This window comes from Moschus berezovskii, chromosome X (genome assembly GCF_049115385.1).
Source record: "Moschus berezovskii isolate FMDL1 chromosome X, NW_MosBer_1.0, whole genome shotgun sequence".
NCBI classification, from domain to species: Eukaryota; Metazoa; Chordata; class Mammalia; order Artiodactyla; family Moschidae; genus Moschus; species Moschus berezovskii.
In genome coordinates this window covers 93,255,995-93,272,887 of record NC_142488.1, presented here as the reverse complement: position 1 = coordinate 93,272,887, position 16,893 = coordinate 93,255,995, and the positions used below count along the sequence as shown (strand labels likewise).

The window sequence follows — 16,893 nt, the reverse complement described above, 5'->3', positions numbered from 1 at the left end:
GGAGTCTTTACCACTAAACCACCTGGGAACCCCCTTAGTACCATGAGGTTTATGCCAAAGTAGAGCAGAGAGAATGTGTCTCTTGAATACATTTTTGATCCCCACACATTTAATTGACTAACATATTCTGAGTACTTCTATCTATTAACTTAGATCCCAGGAATAGAGTGATGAACAAGAGCAACAAGTTTACTTACACTTAACATAAAAGCACATGATAGAAAATTAAAGAGAAGGGCAAGTATAAAAATCTGTGGTTCAAATAAGCTTAAGATATTCAACAAACAGAGAAATGACATTGTGACTGCACCCTAATTGAGTGATGTACAGAATGTTATGATAGGCCACATCATGTAGGGTGTTAAAGAAAGCAAGGAGCCATGGGCATGTTTAGCACTGAAGTATTGAAAATGGAGTCAAGAAGAGCCAAATTTTACCTTATGGCTGAGACTTTAGAAAAGAAAAATTCTGGTGGCTTTAACTTCATGACTTTTAAAGAAGCTGTCAAACATCTCAGGATTAAATGTTCTTATATTTGATTCCTGGTGTGCCTATATTTTACCCTTTTGGTTCTAAGAACCTACACTGAGGAATAGAGAAAAGCAGTAGCTGACAATTGATATTGTATAATGGGTTTATAGCTGAACATCAGAATGGGAATGCTTTGATAGCATCTTCAGAGTATCACATAGTCACATAGTTAGTTCGGTTCAGTCACTCAGTCGTGTTCACCTCTTTGCGACCCCATGAACTAAAGTATGCCAAGCTTCCCTGTCTATCATCAACTCCTGGAGCTTGCTCAAACTCATGTCCATAGAGTTGGTGGTGCCATCCAGCCATCTCATCCTCTGTCATCCCCTTCTCCTCCCACCTTCAATATTTCCCAGCATCAGGGTCTTTTTAAATGAGTCAGTTCTTCACATCAGTTGACCAAAGTATTGGAGTTTCAGCTTCAGCTTCAGTCCTTCCAATGAATATTCAGAACTGATTTCCTTTAGGATGGACTGGTTGGATCTCCCTGCAGTCCAAGGGACTCTCAAGAGTCTTCTCCAACACCACAGTTCAAAAGCATCAATACTTCAGCGCTCAGCTTTCTTTATTGTCTAACTCTCACATCCATACAGGACTATTGGAAGAACCATAGCTCTGACTAGATGGACCTTTGTTGGCAAAGTAATGTCAGCTTTTCAATATGCTGTCTAGGTTGGTCATAGCTTTTCTTCCAAGGAGCAAGCATCTTTTAATTTCATGGCTGCAGTCACCATCCGTAGTGATTTTGGAGCCCCCCAAAATAAAGTCACTCACTGTTTCCATCATTTCCCCATCTATTTGCCTTGAAGTGATGGGACCAGTTGCCATGATCTTAGTTTCCTGAATGTTTAGTTTTAAGCCAACTTTTTCAGTCTCCTCTTTCACTTTCACCAAGAGACTCTTTAGTTCTTCACTTTCTACCATAAGGGTGATGTCATCTGCCTACCTGAGGTTACTGATATTTCTCCCAGCAATCTTGATTCCAGCTTGTGCTTCATCCAGCCCAGCATTTCTCATGATGTGCTCTGCATATAAGTTAAATAAACAAGATGACAATATACAGCCTTGACTTATTCTTTTCCCAATTTGGAACCGGTCTGTTGTTCCATGTCCAGTCTAAATGTTGCTTCTTGACCTTCAGATTCCTCAGGAGGCAGGTCAGGTGGTCTGGTATCTCTTTAAGAATTTTCCACAGTTTGTTGTGATCCACAAAGTCAAAGGCTTTGGTGTAGTCAATAAAGTAGAAGTAGATGTTTTTCTGCAACTCTCTTGCTTTTTCAATGATCCAATGGATGTTGGCAATTTGATCTCTGGCTCCTCTGCCTTTTCTAAATCCAGCTGGAGTCCTTGCCAGTAATAAACTTCACTAGAAATCCAAGTAGCAGTCATTTTGATTAAGTTAGTTTGTAAACCCAATGGGCAGCTGTCACCTGCACTCCTGTGTTTTGTTTGATGTCTGACATATTGTGAAATTTCAATGAGTACTAAGCAGTACAAATAGTAACAATTTCGAGGCCATCTTAACATTATTGGTTGACATGTGAATACCATTTATCAGGATTGTTATTACTTAGTTGTAGAAGCACTCGGTTTTGAAGTAACCCTGGCACTTTGTGTTTTTAACAGAAGGTATCCCTTGTTGTTTAGAATAGATATGATTCTGAAACATCACACCAAGATATTTACAGTTGATCTCCTGCTAAACCTTACCAGGCTGCTTTTGATCTCATCCTCATCCTTTCCAGTTTTCTTTTGTGTGGTTGATATCTTCTGGAATTCAGGTAGAGTAGGTTAGGGAAAAGTTATACATGGGGAAATGAAGGCAGAATTGAACTCTATAAATGCCCTTGTGTTATGAGTTAATCAATGGCCAACTTCTAAAGCAGCCTTATGGCAAAATTCAATGTTGAAATTCCATTATAATTCTAGTTTTGGTGGATAAAATTAATCCACTCTACTTGAATTTGTTCTCTTAAGTGCCCAGAATTTGACCCTTGCCATATGTCAGTAAACACCTTAAAAAGCTGTGTGAGTTAACAGGTATCTCCTACATGTTGTTCTGGGTTTTGGTATGTATCCTATAAAAGAAAATGTTAGTAGCTTAGAAAACAGTGGCAAAATTCACAATCCTTGTAATACCTGTTAGGGTACTGGTCATAAGAGAAAACCAGAAATGACTATAGCCCTAGTTATAGACTTTCTTTTTTAAAATTATTTTTTAATTGGAGAATAATTGCTTTACAATGTTGTGTTTGTTTCTGCCATGCAACAGTTTGAATCAGTCATGATCTGTCTCCTCACTCTTGAGCCTCCCTCCCTACACCTCTCGCACCTCTCGAGAGGTGGGAGTGCCAGGCTAGGCTCCCTGTGTTGTATATTATCTTCACATTAGCTATTCCCATTAGCTATTTATTTGATACATATATATATACCTGGTAGTGTATATATGTCAGTGCTACTCTCTCAATCCATCCCACCTTCTCCTTCCCCTGCTGTGTCTACAAGTTCATTATCTACATCTGCATCTCAATTCTGTATACACTCTCATTTATTTTTACTATCAGATTGTCAGTGTAGCAATATTTGACACTAGAAAAGAAGTCTGACTTACATTTCAGAAGTTGGGTACATCTGCTCTATGTACTGATAGCTATGTAGCTGTCTCATGGTCACAAATAGCAGTTTGTTTTTTATATCTTCCTGTCAGTTGAAGTAGAGAACTTTCCTGTGTTGTTTCCATGTTTTTTTCTGATTTCTATGCGAGGTCCTAAATGGAAAAGTCAATACTTTTGAAATATATACAGTACAAACATAGTTGTAAACACCCATTAAAGTCATTTTGCTTTTTCTCTATTCCTACAGAAACTCAACATATTGCATGAAGGTGTCAATGTCCTTGACTGTTGCAGAGAATGAATCAGGTCTGTGCTATAATAGCAGGATCCGCTATTTGGAAAAATCTGAGGTCACTAAAAGAAAGGAGATCTCCTGTCCAGACATGGATGACTTTAAAAAATCTGATCAGGAGCCTGATGTTGTGTGGTACAAGGTAATTCAGCATGATGTCAAATGCATTCTTTACCTTATGTCGATAGCTGGTTTGGGGAGAGAAAAAGGGAAATATTTTGAGTTTTTGGTATTGGATATTTCACTGAGAAGTATCAGAAGACCCACAACTAAATAATTCAGAGCTATGATTCCTATATATTACTGGTTTTCATGTACGTCCATCAGCAGGTGTCAGAAGCAATCCCAGCTTCTCCAAAGACTAGAAATGAGGAAAATAGCCCTCTACCCCAACTCATGAGAGCAAGCAGGAAGAAGAGTGAAAATTTAAGCAACACGTGAAAGAAAATATTTGAGGGACATAGAAATATTATTACTGTTAGGACAAAGGTCCATCATTACAAATAATAGTGCTTACAAAAAGTAGCAATTGTTATCATGGTCTATACACAGATGAGTGTTGAATGAAGGAACTATTTGCAGAGATGTGGTTAGGGTTAAGGGAAACAAAAAGGGAAGAAGCTGTGAATTACCCCTCCTAGGCCTGGCAAGGGGAAAGAGCTGGGTCCATGGAACCTGGAAAGAGCAGAGCAGGTTTTTCCAGAGCTGTGGCCTTAGAGGAACATATTGTGAAAGCCATTGAAATCAGTGCATAGGAGAGAAATGGGCCCAGTGCAGGATTTGTGAACACTGGAAATATCATGGGGATCTGGAAATAAACCACAATCAAAGACTGAACTGTGGAAGACAGAGAGGGAGTAGACAGGATGGAAACCCTAACTCCTTTTAACTCCCACATTCTGGTTTCCTGCTAGTGTCTCCCCTGTCACCATGAGAATTCAAACAGAATTCAGAGGGCAAACCTGGGAATAGAATCAAATAGTCTTCAGCTTCTCTGGGCATAGAAGAGGTCAGACAAGGGCAGAGCATGGATTGAGGGGAGGAAGCAGAAAAATAAACACATGGTCTTCCAACTATGATATTCTGGCTGGGAACCTGGGGTGCTGTGATTCTTAAAAGAGACTGATCACCCGCTGTCACCTCTGAGCCACACTGGTTGACACATGGTGCAGTTTTGTATCATGGCCAGAGGTGACCAGAACTTCCCAGGTGATGCATGGTAAAGAATCCTCCTGATAGTGCAGGAGACACAAGAGATACAGGTTCAGTCCCTGGGTTGGGGAAACTCCTAGAGTAGGAAAACCCCCTAGAGTAGGAAATGGCAACCTACTCCAGTACTCTTGCCTGGAAAATTCCATGGAGAGAGGAGCCTGGCAGGCTACAGTCCATGGAGTCACAGAGAGTCAGACTCGACTGGGCACACACTGACTGGATGGTTAGAGGTGACCAGGAAGATTTTCTGCAAAGGAATTGTGTACATTATTGCAACCAAACACACACTGATGGTGCACATTGTTTCTATAGGATCTGACAGACTCTCAGTTCCCAGGAAAGCCTAAACCCTAGCTCCTACAACTGTCATGTGGTTTTACATTTGAAAGTCTGTATTCTTGCTTGGGAAATCTGTAGACAGAGCAGCTTGGTGAGAGCTACAGTCCATGGGGTTGCAAAGAGTCAGACATGACTGAACACACACACACACACACACACTCCTACCATCTTCATACCTGGGGGAACTTATCAAGGATGCCAACAGCATGTCCTGAAATAGAACCTCAGGTCTCTTTGTGAATAGTCATTCTCCTTTTTTTCCTGAATATTCTACCAGATAAAAAGGAACATGATGCTCATTAAGCATAAATATAGAATATCCATATTTAGTGGGACCCTTCATGCTCTCATCAGCCTTTTCAGTATTTCTTAATCACTGACTATGTGCCATTCACTGCAGTAAGGTTGGTCTGTACGTTATCTCAATTAAATCTCATTCATCTTTGTGTGGTAGGCACTATTATCCTCATCTAGTAGAGAAAAACTTGAGTATTAGAGGAATGTTGAGACTTGCTCAAAGCTACTAAACTAACAAAGCCTCATTTTATTTTATAGTCAAGGCAGGGTGATTCCAGAGTCCATTCTATTAATCACTACCCTCTCCTGCAATAGTCTTAGAGCTAAACCCAGTCTCAACTGCAGGTACTTTTATAAAACAGAGAAAAAAGGTTTTATTTCAATTTTATAGTTCAGAAAGGGAGGTAGACTAGCTCAAGAGTTAGCAGATATGAGTAAAATCCAAGTCAGGTGCTTTCTCTTATAATGTTCATTCTATCACATCTTTTATCTTTCCACTAAATTCTTTCTCCCCTTCTTCACATCTCTAGACATCACCATTGTCATTGTATATCAAAGCAGTTTTTTTTCCCCTGGGAAGAGCTAACCCTTACTCTTTCTTAGAAATGGACTAATGATGGTAAGTCAAAGGGTTTTTCCACCTCTGTCTGGACAATAATATTTAATATTTCTATAACCTTTTTATAATTGATAAATAATAATCATAATGATGACTAGCATTTATTAACTACTCAGTCTATGCCATATTCTATTTTAAATGTTTTATGTGGATTAATTCAGTTTCTATATTCTCAATCTCTACTCTCCTAAGTAGATATTATTATTGTCCCCATTTTACAAAATAAGTGACTGGAGATTCAGACAAGTTAAATGACTTTACAAAACTCACACAGCAGTTTGTGACTTGCAGTTTGGCTCCTGGACCCTTCCACTTACCCACTATACAAATTGATTAGGATGAAAAATTAAAATAAAAAGTTACGGAGCCTCTGAAGCTTCCAATGTTGTTAACCCCACTTTTCACACAGGGTTTCAAGTACATCCTTGAAAAAGTGTATTGGGAAAACATTTCCTTTTTAACCAATAATTCGATAATCTGCCTTGCTTGCTTTGCAATCTGTACATTTCCTACCAGACAGAACATGAAGTGATTTTGCTCTGATCGCAGCAATGAAAAGAGGATGACACACTTCTCCAGAGTTAATACTGATGCATATATAAGGTTCAGTTCAGTTCAGTTCAGTTCAGTCGCTCAGTCGTGTCCACTCTCCGTGACCCCATGAATCACAGCACGCCAGGCCTCCCTGTCCATCACCAACTCCTGGAGTTCACTCAAACTCATGTCCACAGAGTCAGTGATGCCATCCAGCCATCTCATTCTCTGTCGTCCCCTTCTCCTCCCGCCCCCAACCTTTCCCAGCATCAGAGTCTTTTCCAGTGAGTCAACCCGTCGCATGAGGTGGCCAAAGTATTGGAGTTTCAGCTTTAGCATCAGTCCTTCCAATGAACACCCAGGATTGATCTCCTTTAGAATGGACTGGTTAGATTCCTTGCAGTACATATACTTTGCATTGTCAAAACACTAGAGATAATACATTGTACATATACAAGGTTAGAAATGTACAATGCATTATCTCTAGTGTTTTGACAATGCAAAGTATATGTGTTGCATGATCCTTTTCTCGGTCTTCTTTTCAAATATACATGTAATAGTTAAACATTTCTTTCCCAACTATCCTGTTATGGCAGGCCTTTGAGGACTATTCTTTCATGCCGCACCTAGTCACAGCTGGACAGGAAGGTAGAGATGGCTCATTTGCTACTGGGGCGTGTTCATAAAGATGAGTGAGTAAATCTATTCTGGTTGTCCTTGGAATGTAAAGAGACATGTGTTAGGGGCCTGAAAGTCCTTTATCTGAACTCTTTTAGTTAGCAAAAATAAGTGAGAGGAGATGCTACACTTTTAGCACTTCCTCTTGATGCTATGAATGCGCTTAGATATTAGAACAGAACATACAATGATGTCAGTGCTTTTAGAAATATTTTTGAAATGAGAGGTAAAGATTATTTTCTTTATTGAACTAAGAAGAACACTAAAACAACCTGATTATTCACTGAGAACACTTGACACAAGAGTGTAGAGTCCCTTTATCCCATTTCTAAACAAAAGAATTCCCTAACCTTAATAGGATATTAGCGATGAAAATACAAATACATACCTTGGCGTAAAACACACATCTATGTAATTAGTTTCCTCAGTTGATAAAAGGCTGATGTTAATGTGGTCAAAGTTTGAATCATTTTCCTTGCCACAATTATCTTAATTTCAGATGTTTGCCATTGGTTATAATGGTGTGGATAAGGGCATCATAGATCAGTCAGTGTAAATTCAATGAATGAATGTAAATTCATTCATTCATTCATTATATATTTATTGCGTACCTACTATGTGGACAGGGAGGCCTGGCGTGCTGTGATTCATGGGGTCACGGAGAGTCGGACACGACTGAGCGACTGAACTGAACTGAACTGAACTATGTGCATGTTGATATCTAATTGATTTTTAATAGCTGCATCATAGTTCATAGGCAAGATATAAACTTGGTTTATTCAACCATTTTTCGGATGGATAATCATTTTTTTCCTAGTTTTTTTAAATAGTCACAGTATTCAAAAAAACATCCTTGTAAACATATCCTTCCATTCATGACATACAAGATAGGAATGATCTCTATCAGTACTATTGTTCAATATTGTTTTGGAGGTTCTAGCTGATGCCATAAGAAAATTAAATGAATTATATAAATATTGAAAAGAAGAGACAAAATAATCTTATTTTTCAGATTGTGTAACAATATACTAAGAAAACCCAAGAGACTAAGCAACAAAAAATAGAATCAATGAGATCATTTGATAAGGTAGCTTAATACAAATATACAAAATGTTTAATGATTTTTATTTTTGTCAGGAATAATCAATTAGACATATAAAGGAAAAAATGAAATTGTCCCATTTACAATAATAAAAAAATCTATGAAGCATTTTGGAATACATTTAACAATTATGGGAGGAAACCTATATAAAACTATAATTTTGTTAAAGGACATAAAATATTGTCTAAATCAATGGAAAGACAGAGCATGTTTCTGCATTGGAAAATCTCAAAAAAAAAAAGATCAGTTATTCCCAATATCATATAAATAATGAATCCCATTTGCTAAAAATATGAGTTTTTTAAAAATTAGACAGCATAAACATTATAAAATTCATATGTATGTATGAATATCTCAGCTTTGCAAATGAAATTTCAGAAAAAAATCATTAATGAGAGAGGACTTATTTTAACTGATATTGAAATTACTGCAAAACAATATCAAATAAATAATGTTTAAAAATGACAAATAAATCAATTGAATAGAGAATCCAGAAAATAAATTATGAATATATGAAAATTTAGTGTATAATAACACTTCATTACATGAGTGTGGAGGAAGGATAATAGCTCATTTCAAGTACATGTGTGTGTTCAGTTGCTTCAGACTCTTTGTGATCCTATGGACCGTAGCCCACCAGGCTCCTCTGTCCATCAGATTCTCCAGGCAAGAATACTGGAATAGGTTGCCATGCCCTCCTCCAGGGGATCTTCCTGACCCAGGGATCAAACCCATGTCTTTTATGTCTCCTGCATTTGGCAGGCAAGTTCTTTACCATTAGCGCCATCTTTACCACTTATCTTGTTATACATTCTGATAATTTTCCTTTTTTCTTGATGCTAAGTTGGATAATACAAAGTTTTATTTTTTATTTTAATTTTATTTTGTATTGCAGTATAGTTGATTTATAAAGTTACGTTAGTTTCAAGTGTACAGCAAAGTGATTCAGTTATACATATCCATATCCATTCTTTTTCATTATACACATCAATTCATTTTCAAATTCTTTTTCCATATAAGTTGTTGCAGAATGTTAAGTAGAGTTCACTATGCTATACAGTAGATCACTGTTGATTATCCATTTTATATATAATGATATGTGTATGTTAATCCCAAATTCCTAATTAATGCCTCATCCTACCTTTCCCTTTTGGTAATCATGAGTTTGTTTTCATAGCCTATGAGTTTATTTCTATTTTCTAAATATGTTCATTTACGTTTCCCCTGAAAAATCAGCTGATAACCTTATGGGCATTTCCTTGTATGTTATTTGTTGCTTTTTCTTTGTTTCCTTTAATATTTTCTCTTTAAGTTTAGTCAGTTTGATTAATATGTGTCTTGGCATATTCTTCCTTGGATTTATCCTATATGAGACTGTCTGTTTTTCCTGGACTTGAGTGTTTCCTTAGCCGTATTAGTGATGCTTTTGGCTACTACCTCTTCAAACATTTTCTTAGACCTTTTCCTTCCCTCTTCTCCTTCTGGGACCCCTATAATGCTCATGTTGCTGTGTTTGATGGTGTTCCAGGAGTCTCTTAGACTCTCCTCTTTTATTTTCAGTCCTTTTTCTTTATTCCATTTCATGGCAGTGGTTTTCACCAATCTGTCTTCCAGTTCACTTATTTGTTGTTCTGCCTCATTTATTCTTCTATTGATGCCTTCTAGTGTATTTTTCATTTCAGTTATTGTATTGTTCATATCTGTTTATTTGTTCTTTAAGTCTTCTACTTCTTTGTTAAACATGGCTTGCATCTTGGTTTGTTTCTTCATTCTTTTTCCAAGATCTCTATTCTGAATTCCTTTTCAGGCCAATAACACATCTCCACTTCTCTTAGTTGTTCTGTGTGTGTGTATGTGTGTGTGTGTGTGAGCAGTCTTCCTGGTGGGAGGGACTGGTGCCTACCTGCTGGTGGATGGAGCTAGGTCTTGTCTCTGGAGGGCAGGGCTGTGTCAAGAGGCATGTCTAGAGGTGGCTTTGAGCTCATGATGACTTTAAGCAACCTGTCTGTTAATATATGTGGCTCTGTTCCTACTCTGTTGGTTGTTTGACCTGAGGCATCCCAGCATTGGAACCTGCAGGCTGCTCGGTGGGGCCAGATGTAGGTGACAAAAGGGTGACCTTTGGGAGAGCTCACACTGATGAATATTCCCTGGGGCCTCTGCACCAGTGTCACTGTCCCTGCAGTGGGTCACAGCTGACCCCTGCTACCCCAGGAGACCTTATAAAACACACAGGTAGGTATGGCTCAGGCTCCTATGAAGTCACTACTTTGCCCTGGTTCCCCGTGCTTGTGTGCGCCCTCCAATAATGGAATATCTGTTTCCCTCAGTCCTATAGAGCTCCTGTACTCAAGCCCCACTGGCCTTCAAAGCCAAATGTTCTGGGGGCTCTTTCTCCTGACACCAGACCCCTAGACTGGGGAAACTGACATGGGGCTTAGAACTTTCACTCCTGTGAGTGAACCTCTGCCATATAATTATTTTCAAGTTTGTATGTCACCCACTTGGCAGTTATGGGATTTGATTATATCACAAAAGTGCCCCTCCTACCATCTCATTGTGGCTTATTTGTCTTTGGATATATTAATAGAATATGCTTTTTGATAAGTTCTAGTCTTTTTTGTGGAGAAGGCAATGGCAGCACACTCCACTACTCTTGCCTGGGAAATACCATGGGCGGAGGAGCCTGGTAAGCTACAGTCCATGGGGTCACTAAGAGTCGGACACGACTGAGCGACTTCACTTTCAATTTTCACTTTCATGCATTGGAGAAGGAAATGGCAACCCATTCCAGTGTTCTTGCCTGGAGAATCCCAGGGATGTGGGGAGCCTGGTGGGCTGCCGTCTATGGGGTTGCACAGAGTCGGACACGACTGAAGCGACTTAGCAGCAGCAGCAGCAGTCTTTTTTGTCGGTGGTTGTTCAGCAGTAAGTTGTGATTTTGGTGTTTTGTGAGAGGCAGTGAACTCAAGTATTTTTACTCCATCATCTTGTCTCCCAGAAAATCCTGATAATTTTCTTAAATAGGGAGAAAGGTGGTCTTTGGAGACCTCAAAATACCACAACCCAATTGACCAACACATTTTTTGCTAAAAAATGGTTTAGCAAAATTCTTGGGGATTTTTAATTCCTTTTAAAAATGTAATAGTAATATGTGCCTTATTTTGTAACCAGAAAATTACATTGCATCCTTAAACTCTTAATCTATTTGACTAGAATTTTTGAAGATACTTTTATCCAGAAAGAATGAGCTAGTAATACCAGGAAGGCTTCAGTTTTGTGTCCCCTAAAACCACAGTAAGTGACACAAGGTTTAAGACCCATTTATCCTTCTTTTTATTTTTAGGTATGGTATTAGTAATGGGAAAATGGTTATTTACTATTTGCAAATTATAAAAAATATGGGTTGTTATTGAGGAATGGGCATTTGATATATGTAAAAAGCATCAATATTTGGGTCTGGAGACCTGGATTCTGGTCATTATTACACCATTAATGTAGATGAGTAATTGGATACCCTGAGGCCTCTATTTCTACCCATATAAACTAGATTTAATAATGTCTGCCATACATCTCAGACATGTTTTAAAAATCTAGTGGCCAAGATCCTTATTTGATATTTGCTGCTACTCTAGAAGGCAATGGCACCCTACTCCAGTACTCTCAGCTGGAAAATCTCATGGATGGAGGAGCCTGGGAGGCTGAAGTCCATGGGGTCGCTAAGAGTTGGACATGACTGAGCGACTTCACTTCCACTTTTCACTTTCATGCATTGGAGAAGGAAATGGCAACCCACTCCAGTGTTCTTGCCTGGAGAATCCCAGGGACGGTGGAGCCTGGTGGGCTGCTGTCTATGGGGTCGCACAGAGTTGGACAGGACTGAAGCGACTTAGCAGCAGCAGCTACTATAGAAAGGGAAATGTTATATAGGATGGTAGAAATAAAGTTACACAGGACATCTCAAACTCTAATTGGGAATTTAAGATTGAGGGTTTTTTAAAGGTCACGTTTTCTTTATAACCTACAACGTAAAATATATCCTTTTACTTGTGCAATTTGATGTGTTTTGATGAATATATATGCCATAAACAAGATAGAGAACATTTCTATCATTCCAATTTTCTCCATGTCCGTTAGTATTCTATCCTTTCCTCCCAGCCCCAGTCTTCACTAAAAAGATATGTTTTCTCTTCCTACGGTTTTGTGTTTTTCCAGATTGTCATATAAATGGAATAATATGATATGTAGCCTTCTGTGCCTTTCTTCATTCAGTTAGTGTAATAGGTTTGAGATTACTCTATGTTGTGGTATATATCAATAGTTCATTCCTTTTATTGCTGAGCAAGAGTCCAATAGTCCATTGTAGAGAGGTACCACTGTTTAACCATTCATGCATTGATGACCATTTGCTTCTGTGTTTTGGTGATTAGGAATAAAGGTTTTAAAGGTTGAGTTTTGACTTTACAATTTCTGGATTTACCAAAATGATATGTCTTTGTCAACTTTTATAATTTTTGACCTGTTTTCCTCTAATTTAACAAGAGTTTGCTCTTGATCTTTCCTAAACTGTTATAAGAATCCAGGCTTAAAAGGGTTTTCCTATATATCCTTAATGACATTAATGATATTCAAGAGATAAAAACAGATCAAAGTTATTTAAAGCTGTTTAAGCAATGTCTCTTAAATAATCTGACTACCTTCTATATATCTATTAGAAGATCTTTTAGAAATGCACATTCCATCATAGTATGCCACTACTAAAAGCACTCCAATGAGACTATAAACACTAAAAGTTAGCAGTTTTTTTTGTTGTTGTTGTAGAGTATTTACAGAGCCTTACAATCTGCCACACATGTTTATTCATTAGCTAATTCAATTCTTAGAACAGCCTTATGTGATAGGTTATACAGTGATGGAGCTGGAATTTGAAACTTGACAATGTGCAAATATCTTAGAATAGAATTTAAGTATCTGAGCTTAGACTACTCAGTGCCATTCTCAAGAGATCAAAGCTATTCATATTTTTTGCCATTCCATGTTTTTTCATATCTGAGTGCTTCTACATACATTATCCCCTCTATCCAGTATGTCCTGCTTGCCTGCCTTTTATATATCACTCAAAACTCAGCTCATGTGCTTATAGTAGGCTACCTGCACATAAAACCTCTCTGTTCATGCCCAGTCTGGTGTAATCTTGGATAATTCAGCAGTAGAATGTCTTCAAATAATTCTGTTCCTTTCTTCCTTTACTCTCCTTTTGGTATTACCATTACTTTTTTGTTACATCTTATGCTATCGTCTTCTTTCCTGTGATATAGGAAAGATAGAGAAGACTGGAGGTGACTATTTCTTCCCCCACTTTAAAGGCTAGAAGAGACTGTATTCCAGGTCTTTCATGGGCAGACTCTATGGGTATATTTCAAAATGTTTTACTTTCCCCATTCTCTGTCAGAAGCAAGATTTTTCTCTGATCTTCACCCTGAGAACCTGATGGGGCTCCTGGAGGTGAAACTTACCAAAGTGTGGGCCACCCTCCAAGACTGGGCACCCATGGATTTTTATTTCTCAAGCTAGTTCGTTCACATTTAGTCCACATAAATTAGTCAATTATTCTTTAAGTGTTCCTACCTGTTGCTGGCTCCGGAAGCTACATCTGCTCCCAGTGAACTGTTATTCTCTGTATCCACATATCTCTCCAGTTTCTGGGACAGGGGCTTTTACTGTGACCTCAGTTACCTGATGGAAATAAAAGAAGTTATTGAGTTTCAGGTTGTTCAGCTATTTTCTTGTTGTTAGGATAGTAGCAACAACTTCCAAGTCCTTTGTATGTCAGATAAGAAATAGTAAATCAACTCTTTCTTTGGAATGACCACTTTGGATTGTCTTTTGAAAGGTCTCCAGACTCCTATAGAAATATGAATGACACTAACTCCTAATACTTATTAACATATCCAGATAGTTGTGTATGTAATCTGAAAGCTGGATGCTGAGGGTAATAACGATAATAGAATAATTTGTTGTTGTTCAGTCACTAAGTTGTGTCTGACTCTTTGTTACTACCACCCAACCCTTCCATGGACTGCAGAATGCCAGGCTTCTCTGTCCTTCAGTATCTCCCAGAGTTTGCTCAAATTCATGTCTACTGAGTCAGTGATGCTATCTAACCATCTTGTCCTCTGTTGTCCTCTTCTCCTCCTACCTTCAATCTTTCCCAACATCAGGGTCTTTTCCAGTGAGTCAGCTCTTTGCATCAGGTGGCCTAAGTACTGGAATTTCAGCTTCAGCATCAGTCCTTCAAATGAATGTTCAGGACTGATTTCCTTTAGGATTGGCTGGTTGGATCTCCTTGCAGTCCAAGGGACTCTCAAGAGTCTTCTTCAGCACCATAGTTCAAAATCATCAATTTCTTGGCACTCAGCCTTATTTATGGCTAATATTTATTGGGTGATTTTAACATGTGATTTAGCATGCTCTATATGAGAGCATTTATATGCATTGCTTCATTTAATGCTAATAATTACCTCTATTTAGTAAATATTATTATTATCACCAACTTTTTAAAAATAGATTAAACAGCTGAGACTCAGATTGGTTAAGAAGCATGCTCAAGAACATATAACTTAAGGTTACATCCCAAGTATTTGAATATGGAATTTATACTGAACAACTGTGGAGGTACCAACTTTACCATTAGGACTGTGAAGATAGAAGTTTGAGAAATAGAGCTAGGGAGGGGAAAGACTCCATGCAGTGGGTTATCCTAGGCATTTGGAGTGCAAGTGCAAAATTGATACCAAATTCACCATTATGTTCCTACCTCATCAATCTTTAAAGTGTAAAGAAAGTTCAGGTTTCCTTCAAATTTTTAGGCAGAAGCCTAGGTGGCTCTGTGGAATATTCCAATCTCCAGAGGAAAGGAGAGAAGTTGGGTCTGAGGGAGTGGGTGCTAGGTATTTGAAGAGCACTGGTGTTTATGTGATTGCCTTATGGTCGCACAGATGCTTTGTGTCTGAACTTCAGAATCAGAATAAATATTTAAATGACTCTTCCTGGTATTCTTACCATGAGAAATAAATCCTGTGCTCTGAAGAGAACTGAAGTAACCATGCCTAACAAATGAAGCTGTTGGAAATACACCCGTGGGTGTGATGATGCTCTCTCAGAAACAGACTGTAAATGTAGTGGGGAATATTTCAGGATGGGACTCCAAGATCCAAATGTGGCTGGCAACTTCAAGGGGCTTGGTCAGTGGATGTTTCTTTTGAATATCATAGGCTCCCAATATAGCAATTGTTGGCAAGTGACATACGCCATTTGGGAAGGCTAGGAAGAATGGAAGGAAGCTGGGATTTATATATTTGTTTCCTTTTTTAAAACTTCATTTATTTTTAATTGATTGATGATTGCTTTATAATATTTGTTTGATTTCTGTCATACATCAGTTATTTATTTACTTGGCTGTGTCAGGTCTTCATTGCAGCATGCAGGATCATCATTGTGCAGGGTCTTTGGTTGTGGTGCAAGGGCTCAGTAGTTGTGGTGCATGGGCTTAGTTGCTCTGTGGCATGTGGGATCTTGGTTCCCCAACCAGGGACTGTATGCCTGTTCCCTTCATTGCAAGATGGGTTCTTATCCACTGTACCACCAGGGAAGTGCCAGAAAGCTTCACTTTGAAGGTTGATGTTCTTTTGACTGAGCAAGGATGTCCTATAACAAACTGTTCTATGAAGGGACAACTGGGCCACAAACTGAAGCTGTTTATTAAACTTAGGGACCTCCAGCCAAACAACAAAAACTTCTAGTTGATGAAGTTCAATTTGATGATCTCAAAGGCATTAAATAATAGAGGAATTACACACTGAAGACAATATTAGGGGTCTGTTCACATTCCAAACTGGTTCTTTGTCCTTGCCTCAGATAAACAACCATCTTGAGACTTGATCTATATGCTGCCCACACTTTGTCTCCCACCAGGTTGTCAGAATAAACCTAAACAGGTCTGGGGGAGTGAAATATGATAATGTTGTCTGTCCAATAGGAAAGAGATGATGGGGATATTAGGGGCAAGACAAAAGCAGTGACAGCAGTAAGCTAGCAGTCAGCTGCCAGGAAGAGATGCTATAAAGAATGGAGTAAAAAACCTGAAAGACTTCTGAAATTTGATATAGGCATCTAGACATGGATAAGAGCCAATGAGATAACTTTGTGAAGGATGGGTTGGTCAGGGTAGGATATCATCTATAAGGCTCTTTTGAACAAAATATAGTTTCTCTACCTACTTGCTAGGATTCATTTTATAGTGGCCTGTTAGGAGCTATACATTGTCAGTGGGTGAAAGTATTATGTTGCTGAAGAGTGGTTAACCAATTAGTGAAGATTTGTTTTTACTTGATTAGTCCATTAGTACCAGTTTTCACCAAGCAGAGCCAGAGGTTTGGAGGAAATATAATCGAGGATTGCAAAGCTTTAGGGATGGAAAGCATTCTTTGTGCTGGATGACCACTGAGTGTAGTGTCACCTGACAAGAGTGTAATGAATAAACTCTAAGCCTCTTGATTCTGGCTGCTCATATGGTAGTGTATAGTATTCCCACACGCAGAGTAAAAAACTGAGAAGTTAAGCAAATTATTCAAGATCTCAAAACTTGGGTGAACCCTAGATTTTGACCTAGAAC

The 16,893-nt window shown here is 38.4% G+C and overlaps 1 protein-coding gene across 1 annotated transcript in view; it reads left to right on the top strand.

Annotated features, from left to right (window-relative positions):
- The window catches only part of IL1RAPL2 (interleukin 1 receptor accessory protein like 2), a 625,896-nt gene that overhangs the window by 37,069 nt on the left and 571,934 nt on the right, over positions 1-16,893 (top strand). The window contains exon 2 of the mRNA XM_055437631.2: positions 3,394-3,580. Within this exon, the coding sequence (XP_055293606.1) occupies positions 3,394-3,580 (187 nt within the window). The remainder of the gene's footprint in view (positions 1-3,393; positions 3,581-16,893) is intronic.